General features: G+C 37.4%; 1 protein-coding gene and 3 pseudogenes across 5 annotated transcripts; all 4 read left to right on the top strand.

The window, feature by feature from the left end:
• The first annotated feature begins 635 nt into the window (after nucleotides 1-635).
• On the top strand, nucleotides 636-3,775 carry LOC105172207 (protein ETHYLENE INSENSITIVE 3). Of its 5 annotated transcripts, none has more exons than XM_088885980.1 (3): nucleotides 636-818; nucleotides 1,486-1,546; nucleotides 1,659-3,775. In XM_088885980.1, exon 3 carries the CDS (start codon nucleotides 1,697-1,699, stop codon nucleotides 3,437-3,439), a length of 1,743 nt encoding a protein of 580 aa, XP_088742106.1. In that variant the 5' UTR covers nucleotides 636-818; nucleotides 1,486-1,546; nucleotides 1,659-1,696; the 3' UTR covers nucleotides 3,440-3,775. The 5 variants fall into 5 exon arrangements, with proteins under 5 accessions (XP_088742106.1, XP_088742105.1, XP_088742102.1 ...); XM_088885979.1 differs by having other exon boundaries at nucleotides 1,483-1,546; XM_088885976.1 differs by having other exon boundaries at nucleotides 1,486-3,775.
• Nucleotides 3,776-5,918: 2,143 nt separating this feature from the next.
• LOC105172208 (major allergen Pru ar 1 pseudogene) lies at nucleotides 5,919-6,669 on the top strand (annotated as a pseudogene).
• An 8,891-nt stretch (nucleotides 6,670-15,560) lies between these two features.
• On the top strand, nucleotides 15,561-16,333 carry LOC105172209 (major allergen Pru ar 1 pseudogene; annotated as a pseudogene).
• Nucleotides 16,334-21,200: 4,867 nt separating this feature from the next.
• LOC105172210 (major allergen Pru ar 1 pseudogene) lies at nucleotides 21,201-21,884 on the top strand (annotated as a pseudogene).
• Nucleotides 21,885-22,396: the final 512 nt, after the last annotated feature.

The raw sequence follows: 22,396 nt of genomic DNA, 5'->3' as shown, positions 1-22,396 counted from the left end.
TACAATAAAGGTGAGGCGGTTGTTAAAGGATTGGCAGCACATGCTGCCTTCCCCAACTTCAATACTTACCCTTTCCATTTTAAATTTCTTTTTTGTTCAGAATCTCAATTATGTTCTCAAGTTTTTTTAATTTTTATATAATTTACCCCAAATATTTTATAAAATTTTAATTTTATCTCTCTTAATTTTATTATATTAAATTTCAAGCAATAATTTATTTATAATTAAATATAATTTTTTTTATAAAAATCAACAGACGTCACAATACGAGTGTTATTGTAACTACTATTGGTTAACAAATTTTTTATAGACAAAAGTACCCTTAAGCTATTTATTTTTCGACCTTATCTTTAAAATTAATTTTGTGTTAATACTCTTTTATTCATGCATATTATGTAAATTATTTTATCAATTTTTATTGGTTGTTCATTTTCTTTCATTTATGTCTGAATCTGTTTCGATAACTAAAATATTTACAATAGTATAGATAAAATGAAGGGTGGTTATGAGATATTTTGCTGAAGTTGAGGGCCTCTGCACATGGGCATGTGGTTGACTGCGGTAAGACTAATCCAACTATGGTTAGTGATGCCGCCGCTTCCATTTCAGGCCCATTTCTCATTTTTTGCCACCTTCTCACTTCCATTTTCATACAAGACTACGAAAACCATAAACCACCAAGTAAACCCCACACGCTCTCTCTCTTTTGCTTCCTTCTTCTTATCCAAAACTCTACCAAAAAGCTAAAGAGAAGCTCAGCCTCAAGAAACAGAGGGAAAAGAGAATAAGAAAACAAGAAAGAAAAGAGAGATCGATCTGTAAGTTTTTTTTTTTTTTTTCTATATTCTGATTTCATTCTTTACTTCTGTTCTCGATATCGACATTTATGTTTCTGTAATTTTGTCTACTCTATGGTGTGAAAACCGAGTCTTGTTGTGGTTAGTGTCCAATTCTTTGGGTTAATTTTTATGCTCCTATAGGTTCTTTTTCTGTGTGTTGCAGGCAAGAATTGTAGGTGGTTTATTGGAAATTAGTTTTGAGATGTTTCTTTCTATATGTCTCAGGGTTTTCCTCTGTGTATTTTAGTTAATTAGAACGTATAAAAATCTCATCTTGCTTCTAGGGGCTTCTGGATCAGTTATTTGAATATCAGAGTGTTAAAGATCATAGAAAGAAATGAAAAGGGTTCTGTTTAGATTTCCATGTATAGGATGATCAAGATTCTATTGACAGTTTCTGTTCTGGGACATGTTGAATTGATCGATAGGTTCTTCGTTTAATGTTTGCTAAATGAATAGCACAGTTATGTTGTTCATGTGTAATTTTAGAGTAATTAGATATATTTAGTTCATTTATTGTGCTGGATGAGATTTTTGGGAGTTCTTTGAGCTTGGTCTGTGGTTTATGTGTGATTTGGGAAATCTCTATCTTATGTTAGCAACGGGGTTTCTGTATGCTTATATCGGAAATTGTCTTTCTTAGCAGTGGGATAGATAGAGAAATCAAGTCGAGATTTAATACGGTTGCGTTGCTGTTTTTGCAAGCGGTAAGAAAGGGACAAACAAGTTAACTTGAGTTTAATACGGTTGGTGCTGTCAGCTAAATGGGTATATTTGAGGAAATGGGTTTCTGTGGTAATCTTGATTATCTCGCCGCAGCTTCTGGGGAAGTGGAGTTTTCTGTGCAAGTTGAACCGATGGTGAAGGTTGATGAAGACTGCAGCGATGAGGAGATGGATGTTGATGAGCTAGAAAGGAGGATCTGGAGAGATAAGATGCTCTTGCGGCGGCTTAAGGAGCAGAAGAAGACCAAGAATGAGATTGATGGTAGCACAAAACAACGTCACTCCCAGGAGCAAGCACGAAGGAAGAAAATGTCCCGGGCACAAGATGGCATCTTGAAGTATATGTTGAAGATGATGGAGGTTTGTAGAGCTCAAGGTTTTGTCTACGGCATCATTCCTGAGAAAGGAAAACCAGTCACGGGTGCCTCTGACAATCTTCGTCCATGGTGGAAAGAGAAAGTCAGATTTGATCGCAATGGGCCAGCTGCATTAGCCAAGTATCAGGCAGAGAATTCAGTCCCCAGAAAAGTTGAGGATCTGAGTGCAGCGACCTCAACTCCTCATACTCTTCTGGAGCTACAGGACACCACACTTGGCTCCTTGTTGTCAGCTTTGATGCAGCACTGTGATCCGCCCCAAAGGCGGTTCCCCTTAGAGAAGGGTATTCCCCCACCTTGGTGGCCTACCGGAGATGAGGAATGGTGGCATCAACTAAGTTTACCTAAGGATCAAGGACCTCCCCCATATAAGAAGCCGCATGATTTGAAGAAGGCTTGGAAGGTTAGCGTTCTCACTGCTGTAATCAAACACATGTCCCCTGATATTGCCAAGATTCGCAAGCTTGTTCGTCAGTCGAAATGCCTGCAGGATAAGATGACTGCCAAGGAGAGTGCAACTTGGCTTGCTGTTATCAACCAAGAGGAGACTCTGTCCAGAAATCTGTATCCTGATAGCTATCCAGCACCATCCTTGGCTGATGGGAGCAGGTCGTATTTGATCAGTGAAACCAATGACTATGATGTTGAAGGAGTTGAAGATGATGGGAATTTTGAGGTGGACTGTAAGCCACTCGACCGAACTTCTTTCGACTTTGGGATGGCTACACTTAAAAATGAGCCTATCATGCCACCATTAACTCCAGTGAAGGGAGAGATCATTGATATAGATTCCGATTTTATTCTGAAAAGGAAACAGATGTCAGAAGACGAGCCAATCGATCGGAAGATATATACCTGTGAGTTTCCTCAATGCCCTTACAACGACTTTCGCATGGGATTTAATGACCGAACATGCAGGAACAACCACCAAATTAGTTGCCCATTCCGCTTCAGTTCTTCTGGAAATTTTGGTCCACCAAGTTATCAGATAAACAACAAGAAGCCACCCATATTTTCAGTGCCGTCTGCTGAAACCAACTCGGCTGCTCTGCCCATGAATAACGACCCTCTGACTTCTGTGAGCGTTTCTGGACTTGGAATTCCAGAAGACGGCCAAAAAGTTATTTCTGAGCTCATGTCTTCCTATAATGGTAATAATCAGCATGGCAATACCTTTCATTCCGAGAATTTTCACATTCTTGAAGGTCAGAACCAACAGCAGCCAGCAGCATATCTGCAACAAAATGATGATGACTCCAAACAGGGAGCTTCATCCCAAGGAATATTTCAGGGAACCAGTGTTCCGTTGAGTAGTTCGGTCTTTTCATCATCAGCATTCCAGTATGATCAGTGCAAGTCTTCATGCAATTCCTCATTTACCAGCAATGTGTCTGACAATATTTCCGACTTCAGATTTGGTTCTCCCCTCAATTCTACACAACTTGACTACTTTGTCGATCCACTACCAAAGCATGAAGTGTCTTTGTGGTATCTTTGAACCCAGAGTTCTTACTCGGCTGCTGACTGCACTACCAAAGCAGGAAGCCACTGCATATCGTGACCCGCTCTAATCAGGTTAACCTTCTTAATTTAGTATATATGAGCATTATTGTAGATAAAAAAATGTAGTTAATCTGTGTGCTTTACTATGTTTCGAACTTAATATATTCGCTTAGTGACAGCAACTATCATAATCCATATTTTAAATGTACTTACATTAGTTGGCATCCGGTCTAGGAAAGTATTCTCAGTACTTGCATTGATGTCTTAAGCCTAGAATGTCTGTAATATGCAAACTCACTATGAAAGAAGCAAGTTTTGTTGAATAGCTCTACTGATGTCCAAATTCAATATGGTTTCCAACCTGTTTGTTGATGAAACCTCTGACTGTTGTTGCAAATGGCTGATGTTTGATAAGAGTGTGGGTGATGCAACACAAAATCGGTGCGAGGTACAGTAGTAATTGTATTCACTCTTGAACAATCTCAAAGATTACAGGAACTCTTATCTCACTTTTCAACTAAACTCTTTTCCGAGTATGCTATGGGGTACAAAAGGAGTGCATTTATGATGGTTGATACAAAATATGACTTTGTCCTCTAATTAATTGTTGGCACGTAGTGGTTGTTTTTGATCTTGGGCAATTTGGTAATTTGCCTCCTAGGTCAAGGTTACGAGGCTTACGAGACTGAAGAATATAATAATTATGATTGAAAGTTCACTGTTTTTGTAACCAAACATATGTTAACATTTCTGTTCGAATAATTAATTTTTTCTAAAAAAATTGTTCAAATTAGGAACGATTGACATTAGTCCAGATCGTTCCCAACACCATTTCAATCAGGAATGGTCATATATTAAAGTGTTCCTATTATGTAACCATCCCTCAACAAACAATAAAAATATTAAATTTTCAATATGAATGGGCATATAAATAATATTGTTTATGAAAATATTACAATATTCCACTGAGAAAATGAAGGAAATCCAAAAGACAGGGACTGTCAAAATAATTGACCGTTCCTAAATCCCTCCCAAATTAATTTTCCTGCCATGTGAAAAGTGGAGGAAAAATTACATCTAGGAATGGCTCTTAAATATTTCACCTTTCCTAGATTAATATAAATGAAATCGTTCCTAGGAGGAATTTAAAGAACACTATTCCTAAAGTAATACAATAAACCGTCCTACATGTACAAAAAATTCCTTGTTCACTTCCTAATTACGATATCTCAACATCGACGAGCTTAATTAATTCTAGAGAAAAACTTCTCCAACTCTTCAAAGCATTAGAGTTTTGAGTCTTTTCAATCCTTTATAGTATTTTAATCTTTCAGTTTATGGAGGTTTTCCCAACGAGTTAAGTCCTCTATAATATGAGAGGCTAAACAATTGTCTCATCCAATAGAGAAATAATGTCTATGTAATATTCTCTATATTTCTTCAATAAAAACAAGACTTCTATTCAACCTGTTTGTCCAAAATTCTATTAAGTTCCTCTACTGGAATCCCTTTTATGCCTTAAGGTAGGAAATGAAATAGGACTTTTCTGTTTGTTGCTGAAGGAGCCAAGTACCTGCGAACCATCTGCTGCGGTAGTTGGAGATATCCGTAAAATCGAGGACTTGGAATACCCGGGAACAAGGCGGTCGGAAAAAAGTATGAATTTATGAAGGCTTAATTTATTTCGGAAGCATGTGCCAAACTCGGAGCATGAAAGGGGCTAGGGTTAATTTTTCTCTAGAAGGACAAAATGGTCCTAAAATGGGCTGAAGGGCCAAAATCCTGAACATTTGAAAGATACAGGACTAAAATTGCCACCGCGAAAGTTAGAGGACCTAATTTGTCAACCCCTATACATACAGAACGAAAATTGCAATATTGTCAATCAATTTATGCAGGATCAAAATTAACTTCCGTTAAATTATTGGATGAAAATCGCAAATTTTTCATTTTTTTAGTCAGTACAAAAAAATAGCTCAGTGTTGATGGAAATTTACTAAGGCCAAAAACCGTCGCAGATGCATTTTTTGATGAGCACACATGAATCTTCGATGGATTTAAATTGTCAACATGACGTCCTTAACAAATTTGTCAGAAAATTATTGCAAAAATATTTTTCTATCAGAAACCGTCGTAATATGTCACAAAGTTTAATGCGTGTAAGTTTTTCTATGGATAATATTCACAGGAAAGCCCAAGTTTTTCAATAGATAAAATAAGAGGAAAGAAACCCACAACCTCTGAATGACAAAATATGAGTCCACAATGAGGTGCTTGCTGTTTACCCTGGCTTTCTTTTCAGACAGGGAAATATGGATGCACATTATTTGTTATAAAATGAATTCACAAATTAATGCACAAAAATAATTGAATTTGGTTCAACTCTATGGGGCTAGAGACATTGAATATCCAGACATATTACATGCAAGTAGGAATACACAACCTGCAAGAGAATCTTCTTTTCTACACTATATATAGCACTTCTACTCCTTACATTTCCCATCACTCAGCCAAGGCATTCAACATATTACCTTCTCATTCCTTCTTTCTTATCATTAACAGCTTGAAATTCACAGCCATGGGTGCCATCACTTATGATATTGAGATTCCTTCCTCAATCCCAGCCTCCAAGATGTTTAAGGCCGTTGTCCTCGATGTAGACACCCTTATTCCTAAGATCATGCCTCAAGCTATTAAGAACGTCGAAATCTTGGAAGGAGATGGCGGTGTTGGAACCATCAAGATCATCCATTTTGGTGAAGGAAGCCAGTATAAGAGTGCAAAGCACCGTGTTGATGCTATTGACACGGAGAATTTGACCCACAGCTACACCATTGTTGAGGGTGATGCTCTGGCGGGCGTTCTTGAATCAATCACTTATCATGTGAAGATTGTGCCGACAGAAGATGGAGGATGCATCTGCAAGAACAGGAGCATTTACCACACCAAGGGAGATGTTGAGATTAATGAAGAGAAGATCAAGGAAGGAAAGGAGAAGGCATTGCAGATGTTCAGGGCCATTGAGGCTTACCTTCAAACCAATCCTGATGCGTAAATCTGAACTTCATCACGGAGGCACCATCTGCCTATTTTAAGATACAATAGCACTAGTGTGATATTTTGTTCTTTTGAGCTACGTATTTTGGGTTTTCAAGCCTCATAAAGTTAAAGTTGTACCTCGTTACTTGATCATTTTAATAAAAAAATATCTTTTTGGAGTGCTAATTATTTGTCCAGAAGGGGAAAAATTGCAATTTTATGTTGTAACTTATGGCGGTAATTTTAGTTCTACACGAATTAATTTTTATAATTTTATCCTGTAACTCTAAAAATTTGACAATTGTGGTCTCATTTGGCCAGAATGCCCCAAATTTAAAAATCATGTGCTCGACACATGCATTTGTTCGGCCAATATACAAAAATTGCCATCCTTTTAGTAACAGGATGAAAATTATATATATATTTTTTTCCATTTTTTAGCCCATTTGTTAAACTCTACCCTTGGCACGCCCTATATTGCTGCGGCCATGTTGATTTGCAGTTTTTGGAAATTATATTTTTTTTATGTCCTTAATTTTATTAAATTGTGGACTTTATTTTTTAAAGGGAGTAAAAATAGGTGAAATTTTAGTAAAAAATAATATTTTTATTTTCTACTTCTTCAAATCTACCCTCGCCAAAGCTCTAGGTGGGCATGTTTATTTACAAAACTTGAAACATATATTTTTAAAGCTCTAATTTTCAATTGTTGTTATTAATTTATTTTTTCTATAAGGAGCAAAAGAAAAAAGGATTTCTTTAAAAAGTATGAACTTTTTTAATCTATTTGTTCAATAATATCCTCAGCACACCCTATTCTTAGGGCATGTTCTCTACAACGCTTGAAAATTATATTTTTATGACTTTAGTTTTTTGAAGTATGGACTTTGCTCATTTATTTCTCTAAGAGGGGTAAAAAGTAGGCGATTTTTAATAAAAAATAATAGGGATAAAGAAAACTTTAGTCCTTTATCTTTATTACAGATTAATTTTGGTCCTCTAACTTTGTCAATATTAGATTTAGTCCTTTATCTTTTAATTTGGCGTAAATCTAGTCCTTCAGCCTATTTTATGACCATTTTACCCTTTCATAGGAAATAGCTTAATAATTCATTTTCATACGCTTAAAAAGGCCCAACATGCTTTCGAAATAAATTAAGACCCCATAAATTCATGCCTTGCTTTGACCGCTCTGTTTTCGGGTATTCCAAGTCCTCGATTTTACGGACTTCTCCAACCACACTACTGCAACAGATGGTCCGCAGGAACTTGACTCCTTCAGTAACAAAACAGCACAACCCTATTTTCGTTTCCTACCTTAGGGCGTAAAAGGGACTCCAATATAGGGACTTAATTAAATTTTGGATAAACAAGCTGAACAGAAGCCTAACTTTTATTGAAGAAATATAGAGAATATTACATAGATATTATTCCTCTGTTGGAGGAGACAACTATTTAGCCTCTCATGGTGTAGAGGACTTGACTTGCTGGGGAAACCCCATAAACTGAAAATTTAAAGTACTACAGAAGATTGAAAAGTACTTAGAACTCTAATGTTTTGAAGAGTAGGAGAAGTTTTCTGATGTCCCCTTCTGCTTCATTGCATCTTTATTTATAGGCGTCCACGGACTTCAAATTCGGACTCCAACTTGGTTTTTGATGACATAATTGCTTCCATCATCATCTTGTGTTTTTCGAATGACGTCACTGCGCTCGTCATTGCCTCGTCCTTTCTAGCTATTGGTCATTATGGCTTGTCGGCCATGTGACTTTCAGCTGTCTTTCCTGCTCTACTGACAGTTGGTTTTCATCGTTTTCTACCGACAGTCTTATTTTCTCAATTTTTTATATCGTTTAATGTTTACTTCTTTTGGTAAAAAAATTTCTCTTTCCCTTGTCCTGGTCTGGTTCGGGTTTGTTTGTCATGACCCGGATCTTTGTCCCGAACAGGGGCTTTTCTTGTTTTTCGCAGCAAGGGCATAAATGGTTATGCCATGCCCAACATGCAACATGTTGCACGTCTTCATCCTTGTGGACTCAATCACTGGCAGCTTATTTTCCTAAATTCGCATCCTCTTTTTCTCGAATAAGCTTTCTGCAAACTCGGTGCTTTTTCCTGTCATGAATTTAACAAGAACGATCCATTCATTTTGTTTGAGAAGATTTTGAACGGATACTTGACTTTGTCCATCTCCGTGAGACAGACCCATAAACCACAAACTCTTTTGGTAGAGATACTATCTTCAGTAATGGCTGATACCAAGGGAGCTTCGCCTGAGGCGGCTTTGATTTTGTTGAAAGCAACCATGTCTGGCCTCTGCAATTTCATGAAATAAAATGCTGCATGAGACCCCTTTCCCGCCGTTTCTGGAGCAACTGATACGAACTTTATCTCCAGAACGTCGCCTCTCTTTAGGTGGGGGTTATTTTGCCATGAATCAAAAACTGCCCCACTAATCCACTCTGGAAGTTTTGAGATTTCTGGAAAACTTGGTGACATAGTATGAACTGAAGCAAGAGCTCCAAAATCATACCATTCCTGAACATCTTCTGGTTTTGAACCTTCTAATATCAGACCCTATTATGTTTTCCGGATGTTTCGATGATGGTCTTGCCTGGGTTTACTCCTTTGCGGGAAAATTAATTTTTTCCACATACGTTGGTAGTCCTGCCAAGCAGAAGAAGATATTAACTCGTTAGTATTAACTTTAGAGGTGCTTGTTATCAGCCTAAGGCTAATCTCTCCCTCCTTAACCCCCGAGGTGCTGGGTTGACTTGAATCAATAGGAGTTTGCACTTCCTGAGACTCAATTGTTGTCGTTTCACCAGAGTTTGGTGATGGCCTCGTGCAATCGGTACTTGAATCCGATGCTACAGGTCTAGAGCCCTGTACTCTAAAGGAATATTTTGGGTCATGCTCCCTCACTCGTGAGTCATCCCCGAAGGTGACGTCTTTCGAATTGGTTCTCTTAGGTCGTTCCACAGCGAGGTGGATGCCAATAAAGAACTCCTTATTGCGACCTGGATAGTGTCTAGATCGGCTCTTTGAATTTGTCCGGTAACTTGGGCATTAACCGCTAGCTGTTCAAACTTTCTGTCAAGCTCCTTGAGGTTTTTCCAGAGGTGCCCGAGTCTCAACATGATGAAGTTTGCTTCAGATGCCTCCATCTCTCGTCAGGAAATCTGCAAGAACGTCTCATGAGATTTTATAACGACAATATTATAACAATAATATTGGCATTCAGCTTGCCATCTGATAATACAAGCTTTCTTTATTTTTTATTCTAATTTATTCTTTAAGAAAGCTTTAACATTAGCATTATCAACTTTTAAAGTAAATTCTTTAGCAAGTAAAAATGAAGGCTATTTTTTAAAAGCCTTCCAAACTGCAAAGAATTCTTTCTCATTGATGTGCCAAACTTTGGCCTGTTGTTCTGAGAACAACCCTCCTGTATATCTACAAGGTTCTTGCCCTGTAGTTGTCTTCTTCATGAGCACTGCTGCCCATCTGTAATCATTGGTGTCTGTATACACTACCAATTCATCCTCGTCCTGTGGTATAGCAAGCTTCGGCAGGTTACTGCAAACCTGTTTCAACTCACGAACCCTTTTTTTGTGGATTTATTCCCATTTCCAGTTTGAATTTTCTGTTTTTTCAAGAGTGGTCGGAAATTCTTTCTGTATCTTGCAAGATCCTTAATGAAGATACCTGCAAAATTAACAACTCCCAAGAAGCTTTGCAATTGCTTCTTGTCTCTGACTACGTCTGGAGAATTGCGGATTTTCTCCACAATATGGTCCTGTAACTCAATCCCTATTTCGTCAATAAGAATTCCTAGAAATTCATTTTTATTGACAGTTATAATGGCTTTCTTTTCAGAAAATACTAAACCTTCTTTATGGCATGCATCAGAAAATATTTCAAGATGTCTAATATGTTCTTTCATATTTTTGGATGCAATTACTATGTTTTCAATATAGACAAACATGAACTCAAAATAATCTTTAAAAAGATTATCCATTTTTCTTTGAAATATCTGGGGTGCATTAGCTAAACCTATTGGAAGCACATTCCAGATATATTGTACTTGTGGTGTGGAGAGCGCAGTAAATTTCTTTGATTCACTCTCCATCTTAATATGATAAAAACCAGATTTGCAATCGAATTTAGAAAACACTTTTGCTCCTTTGATGCAATCAATTGAGTGTTCTCTACTAGAAATGTAATAACCATCAAATTCTAATATTTTGTTTATACCTTGATAGTTAATAACCAACTTGGGTTTACCTCTCTTAATCTCACCATGGTTTCTTACCAGAAATCCAAGGCTACTGTAGGTAGAGACTCCAGGTTCAATGAGTCCAAGACTGATATGCTCTTTGATTATCATCTGCATATCCTTCTTATCCTCCATGTTTATCTTGATAGGTTTGTATTGAACATACTCGTATTTGCATTCATCTTTGACCTTCAGAATAGCTTCGATCTTGTTCCTATCCCATCAAGCCAGAGGATTTTCACTGAAGTTCCTCTGGATAAGTCTCTTGACATTATCAAGAGAAACCCTGCTCTCTTCGTTGATGTCTATCGATTTCATTTCCAGTAGTGCTTCTTTAAGGTTTAGAATTTCCTTCTCGGATTCGTTATAGAAGCTATCGTTGTCTATGAGTCCCTGCTGCCTGAAAGACAAAAAGACCTTACCAAATTTCCTCTTATCCTACATTTTTGGATGAGTTAATCTGGCATCACAATCACCGTGTTTGCTGTGAAAATTTATTGGCATTATCCTGTTAAATGACTTTTCTCTTTGTAACACCTGTATCTCACTACCACAGTTAGTAGTAAAGATTAACAGATTTCTTTGATTATCCTGCATATATCTTGCAAATGTTTGAATAAAATTGTTACCTAGCAAGATATCGGCTCCTGTATCATGAAAGTAAATAGGAGGTGCTTTTACCCTAAACCAGGGTGATCCAAATGCTCCTCCAATCATGATCTTGGCTTCTCATATTCCGTTATTGAGAATCAGGATTTTTTGCAAAAAATCCCTTTCCTGGAATAATGGGTAACGTTTCCCTTGCTTCCTTAGGAAAAATGCCAGGCTTTGCTGTGCAAATTTCTAATCCTGAATCAATATAAGCTGCAAAATATTCTGTCTTATATTGATCATACAACATACCAACAGATATGTATATAGAAAAGGGACTCGTTATTCAATCCTTATGGTAACACCATCAAGACTGAATTCCATTCCGTTATCTTTTCTTCTCCATGGTTTATGATGTTCGAGGAAACTTAACCCCAAAGTCATACTCCCATTTTCTCGTCCTGCAACACCTGCAACTAAAATTTAATGGCCTGCTATTCTAACATGCCCTCATATTTTCCAACAATAGGTTGCTGCAAATGGTATAAGTCATCACAAGGGAAAACATTTTCTTTCTTAGTGATGTCAAATATAACTTGTATTTCTTTCCATCCTTTAGGGCGATAAGTTTTACGTTATCTACCCTAATCTATTGAGGAGTTAAAACTTTTAATAACTCTTTCTCCTTTCCTCTGTAGCCTATAATCCTATCTTTCGAAAGAGACATACGACTACTAAACTCAGTTCTAGAGCTAAGTGTTTGATCTAAAACTGGGTGATCTTTTATAACAATATCAACGCCACCTATTCTAGGTATCCTAATAGGATTTGGTGTCATTACCTTGGTGAATTCCTTGAAAATTCTAAGAATTTCAATATACTCTTTCCTAAGAAACAAATTTGAATGATGCGTATCGGAAAGGGCATAAGCTATTCTATAAGTTATAGAATATGGTCTATTATCTTCTTTCATTAGATCTTTTCTTTTGAAATCTTGATGAAGGGTTAAGATTCTACTAAAATCTTGGTCTGCTAGGTTGTATGCAATCCTAAGATGCATGTCAAACATCAGTTTTCTTCATACAAATTATCTATCATTGTTCCAAGATAGCCATCAGTTTTCTTCATACAAATTGCAGTCTTTGAATCTTTCATTGGCTCGGGTATGGGCCTGTCTGAAAGTTCTTCTTGTAGGGGTTTTTCCGATGGATCTTGCATCTGTTCGTCTAGATCCTTGGGATGAAACCTTTGTCGGTCCTGTTCTCTGTCCAGATTTGTATGTTCTGACTTTGGACTTGGACCACCATGATCCGTCAGGAAAAGGTTCTTCTGGAACTCTTGGGTGGGGTAGGAGTCACTATTCTGCTTCCTCCTTTTCCTTGGCTCACTTGATTCTCCTATAATAGTTCGAAAATCATTGTTATCACAATAGAGAGGGGTTCGTTTGGATGCTTGATAACATCAATCTTTTAGTTTGTCTTTAAGGAAAGACATTCTTCGCGCCACTGAATGTAACTTTCCTTCAGGTACTTTGTATGACTGGATCAATATTTTCCTCCATGGACTGCATATCTTTGCAAAGAACATTGGAGCTGCTACTTCCGTTGCTACTCCACACTGGAAGAAATACTTGCGAAACCAATAGATGTATTCATCTACTGTGCAAATACTCCTAAGTTCAAGGCTGAAGAGAGCCTGTGCATATTCTCTAGCCTTTTCTGCTCTACTTCCTTCGAAGTATCCATCTCCGATGAAGTGTATCTTGATAATCCTTCCTAACCGGTCTGCTATCGCGCCTTTTGAGTCTCTGTCAAGGATACTGGTTTTAGTATCTTTTGGGATACTATCCCATCCGATCTTCACAGATTCCTCCAAGCTCAACTCCACAAGTTTTATGAAGTTTTCTTTGTCGAGCTCTAGGGTAGTTGTTGCTATCTTGATTGCTGCAACCCATTCGTCTATCAATTTCTCGGTATTTCGAAGATCGATAATATCCAGGTTCAGTATAGTACCATATAGAAGTTTGGATATTGACTAAATCCACGATCCCAAGTCAGGAGAAGGATTCCGTCAATTCTCGTAGATCTGCTTTCATTACCTCCATTATTTTATAGATTTGATAGATGCGATAATCAGATCTTCTCTGATTTTTAGCTTCGGAATCTCCGTGGCCTTTCCCTTCTGGTGTCGAAGAGGTACTGTTCCAAGGGCGTCCCTGATTCGCTCCTGTTTGGATCTAGATGTTTCAGGGCTCTCTCTTTGCTTTCTCTTTAGATCTGTAATTTCTGCCTTCAAATCTGTAAGATCCTTGTGTAGATTGGGATGGATCTTAAGGACCTCGTCCACCTTTTGGTTCAAAGTTTTCTTTTTTCATAGGTATATGGATTAACGTATGTCTATAGTCTTGAACTTTCTTTTGGATCTCCCTCAGATCTTGAGAGATCTTTGATGTATCCGGTTCGAGTTCCTTCCAATCAGTCATAATTTTTAGAACGGAAAATATATAGGAATTTACCCGTTCCGCTTCTTCTAGTTGGAATTCTACCATGGACTTCAGTGAAGTGTAGATGCCTCACTGCATTCCTTGGTAGCACTTGTCGAACTTCAAAATTTCTCAACCATTTTTTTTCTTCTTCCGACGTGAGACGTCTTGGATCAATCCTGTTGGAACCATTGTAACACTTGTCAAGAATTTTCATGAGAAATTCTCTTATCTGTATTTGCAGAATTTGGAAATATTCTCTGTTTTTAGAGTAATTCGAACTTTCGTTCAGTTCTATTTTTCTCTCAAAGAGTTCTCCATTAGTGGATAAATAATTGCAAAATATAATATAATCATATATTTTTTCAATAAACCTAAGCTCTGATACCACTTTCGCGAGCATGGATGAAAAAATAAAATTTTAATATAAATGGTAAAATAGCTCTTTAAAAACTATTCAAGGGTAAAAATGTTCGAAAATCTGTCTGTGTTAAGTCATTTTGAAATTTAAAGGATTAAATTGAAAATGCGCAAACTTAAAGAATTAAAATTAATCGTATGAAAACTTAAAGAATCAAATTGATCTTTCTTCCAAAATAATATTTTATAGTCTGCTTGTTTAGTGTATCTTCACCAAATTCCATGCTTGGGGCATGTTTCTCTATGAGATGTACAAAACATAGGAATTTTCAGTAAAAAATACGAGCAATTTAGGAAAAAATTGCATTTTCCGTCCTATAATGTAAGGGATTGAAAATTTTTGATCTTACACGAATTTATTTTCGCAATCTTATCCAGTAATTTTAGAAATTTGGAAATATTGGTCCCATTCGGCCGAAAAGCCCCAATTACAAAGGTCATGTGGCCCCACATGCCTTTTTCCTAACGAGAAGAGAATTTTAATCTTGTTGGAATGTAATTGATAATTAAGTCTTGTAACTTAAAAAAAGGTGGCACATTAAAGGCAAAATTCGCCAGCATTGTAAATTTGATCGGAATTTGGTCTCACGTGAGACGTACATTCCAAATTCAAGTCAAATTTGCAATTTCTAGCAAATTTTGTTTTTGATGACGTGCTAATTTTTTTAAATTGCAAGGCTTAAATATACCAACTTTTAAAATCACAAAGAGTTATCATCTGATTGAAAATCCGTCAGAATTAAAATTGTCATCCCTTGCTAAAACTAAAACTTTTCCATCCTTTCTTAACTTTTATTTTTTGAAAATGTCTAATTTCATCGGGGAAGAAAATCAAATGAGATTAAGAATCAACTTTAAGGTAGGGGGTTTGTGGAATTACGTACTGCTTTTGAGTATCACAACTTGGCAGGAAGAAAACTGAGTCTGAATGGTCTGAATGGAAGTTTGTTAGAAACTAAAAATAAAAGAGAGAGAGATCTGTGAATGAAAATTGTCCCCATCTAAATTTCTTCGCTGTACTACTTCAACTAACTTAATTTGAAAGATGACCCTACCAAAATATTTTAATAAAGTTGAAGGTCTATTAATGATGATGATTAAAGAAAGCATTAATCTTTGCAAGTAATCACAATCATACGCGCTAGTCCACAATGAGGTGCTCATCACAGTTTATGCTGCAGGCCCTCTTTGCAAACAGAAAAATGTCCATCTGCATTGTTAGATCAGTTCATAATCATCTACTTTTGTTCAACGATATTGGGCTAGAGCCGTTGAAAATCCCGACATATTACATGCAAGTAGGATGACAAGAATCTTCTATTCTGTACTATAAATTGCAGCTCTACTTAGTGCATTTCCCATCACTTTAACAAATTACGTTCCTTCTCATTCCTTCGTTCTCATCATTTCAAGCTTCAAAATCACTGCCATGGGTGTCATCACTTACGATATTGAGATTCCTTCCTCAATCCCGGCCGCCAAGATGTTTAAGGCCGTCGTTCTCGATGCAGACACCCTTATTCCTAAAATCATGCCTCAGGCTATTAAAAACGTCCAAGTCTTGGAAGGAGATGGTGGTGTGGGAACTGTCAAGATCATCCATTTTGGCGAGGGCAGCCAGTATAAGAGTGCTAAGCACCGTATTGATGCTATTGACACGGAGAATTTGACCCACAGCTATACCATTGTTGAGGGTGATGCTCTGGCCGGCGTTCTTGAATCAATCACTTATCATGTGAAGATTGTGCCGACAGAAGATGGAGGATGCATCTGCAAGAACAGGAGCATTTACCACACCAAGGGCGACGTTGAGATCACTGAAGAGAAAATCAAGGAAGGAAAGGAGAAGGCAATGCAGATGTTCAAGGCCATTGAAGCTTACCTCCAAGCCAATGCCTAAGAGCTAAATGTACAGCCTGATGAGGCACTGCGTATCTCCCTTATTTTTAAGATACTATAGCACTATTGTGATATTTTGTTCTTTTCAGCTGTGTATTTGGGGCTTTCTAGCAACATACAATTAAAGTTGTACTTTGTTAATCATTTCAATACAAGTGATTGTTTTCTGGATTGTTAATTAAGTTTGATTATGTTTGTGATTCATCCGAAATATTTAGGTGTAATTACGTAAATTCTTTATTGTGGTGTTGTAAGTCGTATTATAATTTACAGGGTAACTGGACGTTGCCCCTTAGAAATTGCAATATGGCCCGAATTTCAGCCAAATTTGCTACTTTGGGTTGTTATCATTTCCTTAATGCGCTATTTTATTGTTTAAATTACAGGCCTTAATTGCTAAATTGAATTACAGCGAAACCAAAATTTGCCCGCACATTTTTCTTAATAATTTGGCCAAAATTTGAATTTTTTGTTGAAAAATATTTCATACATGATGTATATTGGTAAAAATAACCTATAAGAGTAAAAAAGTAATTTAACATATATGAGGTATATGTTAATAAATGCAACCAACCACACAATATAACTTCCACCACTACTATAAATACCAAAAAAAATATTTTTTTAATCTAACTACTATTCATTGATAGTGACCACTCTTACTAAAAACCTCCCTAAAAAATCGTGTTTTCACCTAGTGAGTTATAGAGTCGCAGGTAAAATTTCTAGTTTCATCCCTTTGTAAAACCTCGACCACATCATTGGTGCCGTCTACGGGAAAATTTACCTCGACTCTGAGTATGCAAACCAGGTCTCAAGCCCGTGAAGTCCACGATTTGGATGTGATCCGCAAAGCCCAAGTGAACGGGGTGGAACAAGACCTGCCTCGCAAACAGTCACCACCCAGGAGGTAACCCCCCTAACGCATGAGCAAGTACCCCTCAATGGGGAGATTCTCCCACCACGTCAACAGTCTCCGTCCCCGACTCCCGGGAGAGCACTCCCTCCGGAAGCTTCATCCCAAGAATCGATGATCCAACTGACGCAAGAAGTTCTGCTAGCCTTGATACGCGACGCATCTAGTCGAGCTGCGACACAATCCGTTGCCTAATTTGTAGCGCGACAACCTGCGAACCCACCCCGTCCTTACCTTAGCAAAAGTTGAGAATTATCCTCGGCTCTCGGAGGAGGAGCAGAGGCGGGAGGAAGTGAACAACAGGATCTCTAGGCCAGTTGCACAGACTCAAGGTCAGAATCCCCACAATCGAGAATGTTCCACTCCTCCACCACCTAAGGAGCCGAGGATTCCTACTTGTCATTGGCCATAGCCCCTCCAAGACAGCCCTTTCGCCCCGAACATTCTAGCCGAAACGCACCAAACAGGCATCAAGGTCTCGAATCTATCGGAATATGATGGAATGGGAGACCCATAAGAACACTTAGATAAATTTTACGCCAAGATTGATTGGTACAATCTGAGTGACATGCTTACTGCAAGGTCTTTCGCACTGTACGCTCAAAACGTGTATTAGCCTGATTTAACCAACTGCCCGCTGGAACTATTTCCTGCCTCGAGTAATTGGTTCAGAATTTCTTGCATCATTTCTCCATGAAAAAAAAAAGTTCCGAAAACGACTGCATTTCTATTCACCATCCGCTAAAGGGAGGGCGAGATTTTGAGAGACTGCATGCAAAGATTTGTAGACGTAGTGCATGAGGTTCCCTATGTTAATCATGAGTTGTTGGCTAGTATTATTCAATAGAACCTGCTACGGGAAGAATCAAGGAGTCCATAGGCGGCAAGCCCCCTAGCACTACGAAAGATTTACTCGTGCGCTCCCACAAATACATTCGGATTGAGGAGTCTAATGCTTTGGATCCTTCCCTTAGCGGCAAAAGGAATGGTCGGGAAGAGGAAAAGGAGCCGAAAAGGAAAAAGGAATGCAAGCATGTACCTCCGGCGGTGTTCGCTCACTGTACCCCCTTGAACGCTCCTAGGGGGGAGATAGTAATTGTGGCGGAACAACAAGGGCTAATAAGTCAATGGCCGACAAAGATGAAAAATAACCTAAGAGACTTAAATCCGATAAGTATTGTCGTTTTCACTGGGATAGGAGACACATGGCGGAGGAATGCCATCACCTGAAGAATGAGATAGAAAAATTGATCCAGCGGGGAGACTTGAAGGAATATATCAACCACTATCCACAAGGACACCAATTTGATCTTGGGCTGAATGTGCCAACTCCTCATGACGATAATTATCTCACAGCAGGAGTCATCCCATGACCTAAAAAAGATCAGCAAGCCAAGAAGGAGTAACTTTAAGTTCACGTAGTGGAAAAAATTATTTTTTGGTTATTCACTTGTAATAGGAGAAAACTCGAGTAGTAGCTCAACATATCCTTCTCCCCTTTCGATTTTTCCTAAAATATTGTATTCCAAATTTTAGATATAGAAGTTAGTTTTCTTGTCATAGTCATAACAAACCAAATGAATTTAGACGTAGAGATTCTTGAAGTTTCAAGAGGACCCTAGAGGCAAAAATCGTTATTGCCATATAGGCAAAAGTCGTGATTGTCTCGGGATCCCCTAGACGGAACTTCATTGAGATCCTCCTTGATAATGTCACCCCGGAAACTTTACATCCCTTTGAAGTTGGTAAAAGACCAACTCTGGGACATGAAGTATCCTTTGAGGCAACATCCCCTTGTAAAAAATTCTTGAGGCAATGGCCCCTCATAAAAATATTAGACTCGAAAAATTTTTCCCCCTTCCAAAGTTGGTAAAAACCTACCTTCGGGACATAAGCAAAAACATCCCTTGAGGCAACATCCGATGAATATAAGTCATAAGAGAACAAAACAACAACTGAATAAGTGCAGCGACTATATCTATGAATATGGAATACTATCCAGTTACCTACCAAAATTTTCAACCGTATGGGTGGTGAAAAGATCATCCCAAGAGGCAACGTCCTTAAAAAAAAAAACAAAAAAATGATGCGCCGCTTCACCTTCTCTAAGGTCTTAGGGGGCTCCATCACCACATGTAAGAATTATTTACGGGGAGTCTCATCTCTTGAAGATGACGTTGAATTCCTCAAAACAAATAAAAGAATTCGGCCAAAGAATGAATAAACTTTGAACAACCTTTACTAATAGAGAATGAGAATGATATTGATGAGAAATACTTAATAGTGTAGTTGTTGAAGTTACCACTTTCTATCCTTTTGACCTGGGTTCAAAACCCATGGGACGCAACAATAGGCACCCCCAATGAATTGAAAACAATAAATGACTCCCCAACCACACTCCCATGTGTTAACTCAATTCAGAGAAGTGTTTACTCTCGGACAAAATATTGCTATGCATATTCCATCGGACAGCGGGGGGCTGTACAATTTATATTGGTAAAAAATATTAACCTACAAGGGTAAAAAAATAATTTAATATATATGAGGCACATCTTAAACAAATGCAACCCACCACACAATATAACTTCCAACACTACTATAAATGCCAAAAATATTATATTTTTTAACCTAAGTACTATTCATTGATAGTGGCCACTCTTACTCAAAAACTCCTTCGAATATCGTATTTTCACTTGGTGTGTTATCGTGTCGCAGGTAAAATTTCTAGTTTCGTCTCTTCGTAAAAACCTTAACCATATCAATACATATAAATACTTTAGTGTCGTTCATGGAGAAAAATATAATTTTAACCCCATAACTTGAGTTGGAGTTGCAACTCAGTCATCAGGGAATTCAATTTGGTAATATGCTTTACGATTTAAAGAGAAAAAAATGACAAATTGAAGGCAAAAGAATTTAATATAATTTTCGTCTTGTATTTTTTCCCTTTTGATGTTTTAATTTTTTATCTTTTTAGAGTAGAAAATAGGTCTTCTAACTTTTTAATTTCTTGGGATTTTTTGATCCTTCAATCACAAATATTGCTGAAAAAAAGTATGCACCCTACGCGTGCTTTTTTTTTTCTTTTTGATTGGGGGCTTTTGTTCCCATTGATTAATTTAATAAACCAAAATCGCAAAAAAATAAAATTATAGAACCTATTTACTACCTTAGAAAGGTAAAGTATTAAAACATCAAAATTAAAAAAAATATTTGACCAAAAATTTGCATCCTATTGGAAGGAATTGACCAATGAGAACAAAAGCCGAAATTAAAAAAAGCACGTGCTTTTCCGTCAATATTTGCAACTTACAGGGATTGAAGAACCAAAATCACGAAAATTAAAAGTTACGGGACCTATTTGGTTTTCTAAAAAGACAAATGACTAAGACGCCAAAATACAGATCTGACCAAATTTGGACACACATGAGGTGCACATACTGAACACTGGCTAAATTTGTAATTTTTCAACCAATTTTGTTCTTGATCTGTTTTTTTTTAGAATTACAAGGCTTAATGTGGCAATTGAATTTCAACAAGATAAAAATTGCCATCCCCTATAATTGTGGGATTAAAATTACAATCTTTCCATCCTTACTTTATGTTTTTTTTGAAATTATCCAATTTCTTTTAGGGGTAACCAAATGAGATTAAGAATGAAGTTAAACATAGGGGGTTTCTGGAATTATATATTACTTTTGAAGTATGGAGCAGGAAAAAGTCTGAATAGACTGAGTAAAAGTTTGTCAATTAGAAGACAAGTTGAAAATTGTTCCCCTCTTGCCCCATTGCACTAAATACTAATTCAACTACCTCTGAAGTATGACCCTACCAAAAGACTTCAATTTGAAGCTCAATCAAAGAAGGCGTGGTTTAAACTAATGCATAGATATATAAGAAAACCACATCCATTTCATAATGACAAAAACGCTAGCTAGTCCACAATGACGTGCTCACTGTATATAGCCGTCTTTGTCTGCATTGTTAGAGCAGTTCATAATTCCACAAAAAAGTAATTGACTTCAGTTCAACTATAATGGGCTACGACAAATCCGGACATATGACATGCAAGTTGGATATCAATCTGCAACAGAATCTTCTATTCTACACTATAAATAGCAGCTCTACTTCTTACATCTCCCATCACTCAGCCCAGCCATTTAACAAATTACCTTCTTTCTAATCATTTCAAGCTTAAAAAACACAGCCATGGGTGCCATCACTTATGATATGGAGATTCCTTCCTCAATCCCGGCCGCCAAGATGTTTAAGGCCCTCGTTCTCGATGCAGACACCCTTATTCCTAAGATCATGCCTCAAGCCATCAAGAGTGTCGAGATCCTGGAGGGAGACGGTGGCGTGGGAACCGTCAAGCTCATCCATTTTGGTGAGGGAAGCCAGTATAAGAGCGTGAAGCACCGTGTCGATGCTACTGACGAGGAAAATTTGACCCACAGCTACACCGTTGTTGAGGGTGATGCCCTGGCCGGAGTTCTTGAATCCATTACATATCATGTGAAGATTGTGCCGACAGAAGATGGAGGATGCATCTGCAAGAACAGGAGCACCAAGGGAGATGTTGAGATTAATGAAGAGAAGATCAAGGAAGGAAAGGAGAAGGCAACGCAGATGTTCAAGGCCATTGAAGCTTACCTCAAAGCCAATGCCTAAGAGCTAACTATATGATCTGAGGCACGTAATAGTGTGATATTTCGTTCTTTTGAGTTGTGTATTTGGGTTTTCAACCATCATAAATTTAAAATTGTACTTTGTTATGTCATTTCAATAAAAGATATTGTTTATTGGCTTGCTATTATGTTTGATATGGGTTGATTTAGAATGTTGTGGTATGGATTATCATATACTTTCGATATAAAAACCCTCTTATAAGATATTTTCAATTATCGATATAATATATAAACCTCTAATGAGATAATAAATATATTCAAAAGATAATATTTACTCTCCCCAGACATCCTTGTTTGCAAAATCCCAAAGAAAAATAGCATAACAACCAGCTGTACAAGATTTTAAATGCAAATTGGGCTAGAGACTGGCATATTTAATATTCTCATAACAAAAGTCTTGGCTTCAGATGTCATGACTGACCCACCTATTCACAAGAACGGCACGACTCAAACTCCAATGACTAGTCACTGTGATCTATCTCTTGAAAAATACGTGGCAAGGCGTGAGTTACCTACTTAGTAAGTAAAGTCATGCAATCAATATATATATATATATACGTTGCAAGTCAAACATAATACAATCATATCAACCAACCAATATTCGTCAAATAATACCAGAAGATATAAGAAATCACAA

This window comes from Sesamum indicum, linkage group LG10 (assembly GCF_026168435.1).
Source record: "Sesamum indicum cultivar Baizhima isolate 11 linkage group LG10, ASM2616843v1, whole genome shotgun sequence".
NCBI lineage: Eukaryota > Viridiplantae > Streptophyta > Magnoliopsida > Lamiales > Pedaliaceae > Sesamum > Sesamum indicum.
Note: the sequence above shows the minus strand (reverse complement) of the source record. Positions and strands in the feature narration are given on the sequence as shown.

What these genes read in the sequence shown, in the direction of transcription:
- LOC105172207 (XM_088885976.1), top strand. Translation starts at nt 1,604, where the DNA reads ATGGGTATATTTGAGGAAATGGGTTTCTGTGGTAATCTTGATTATCTC.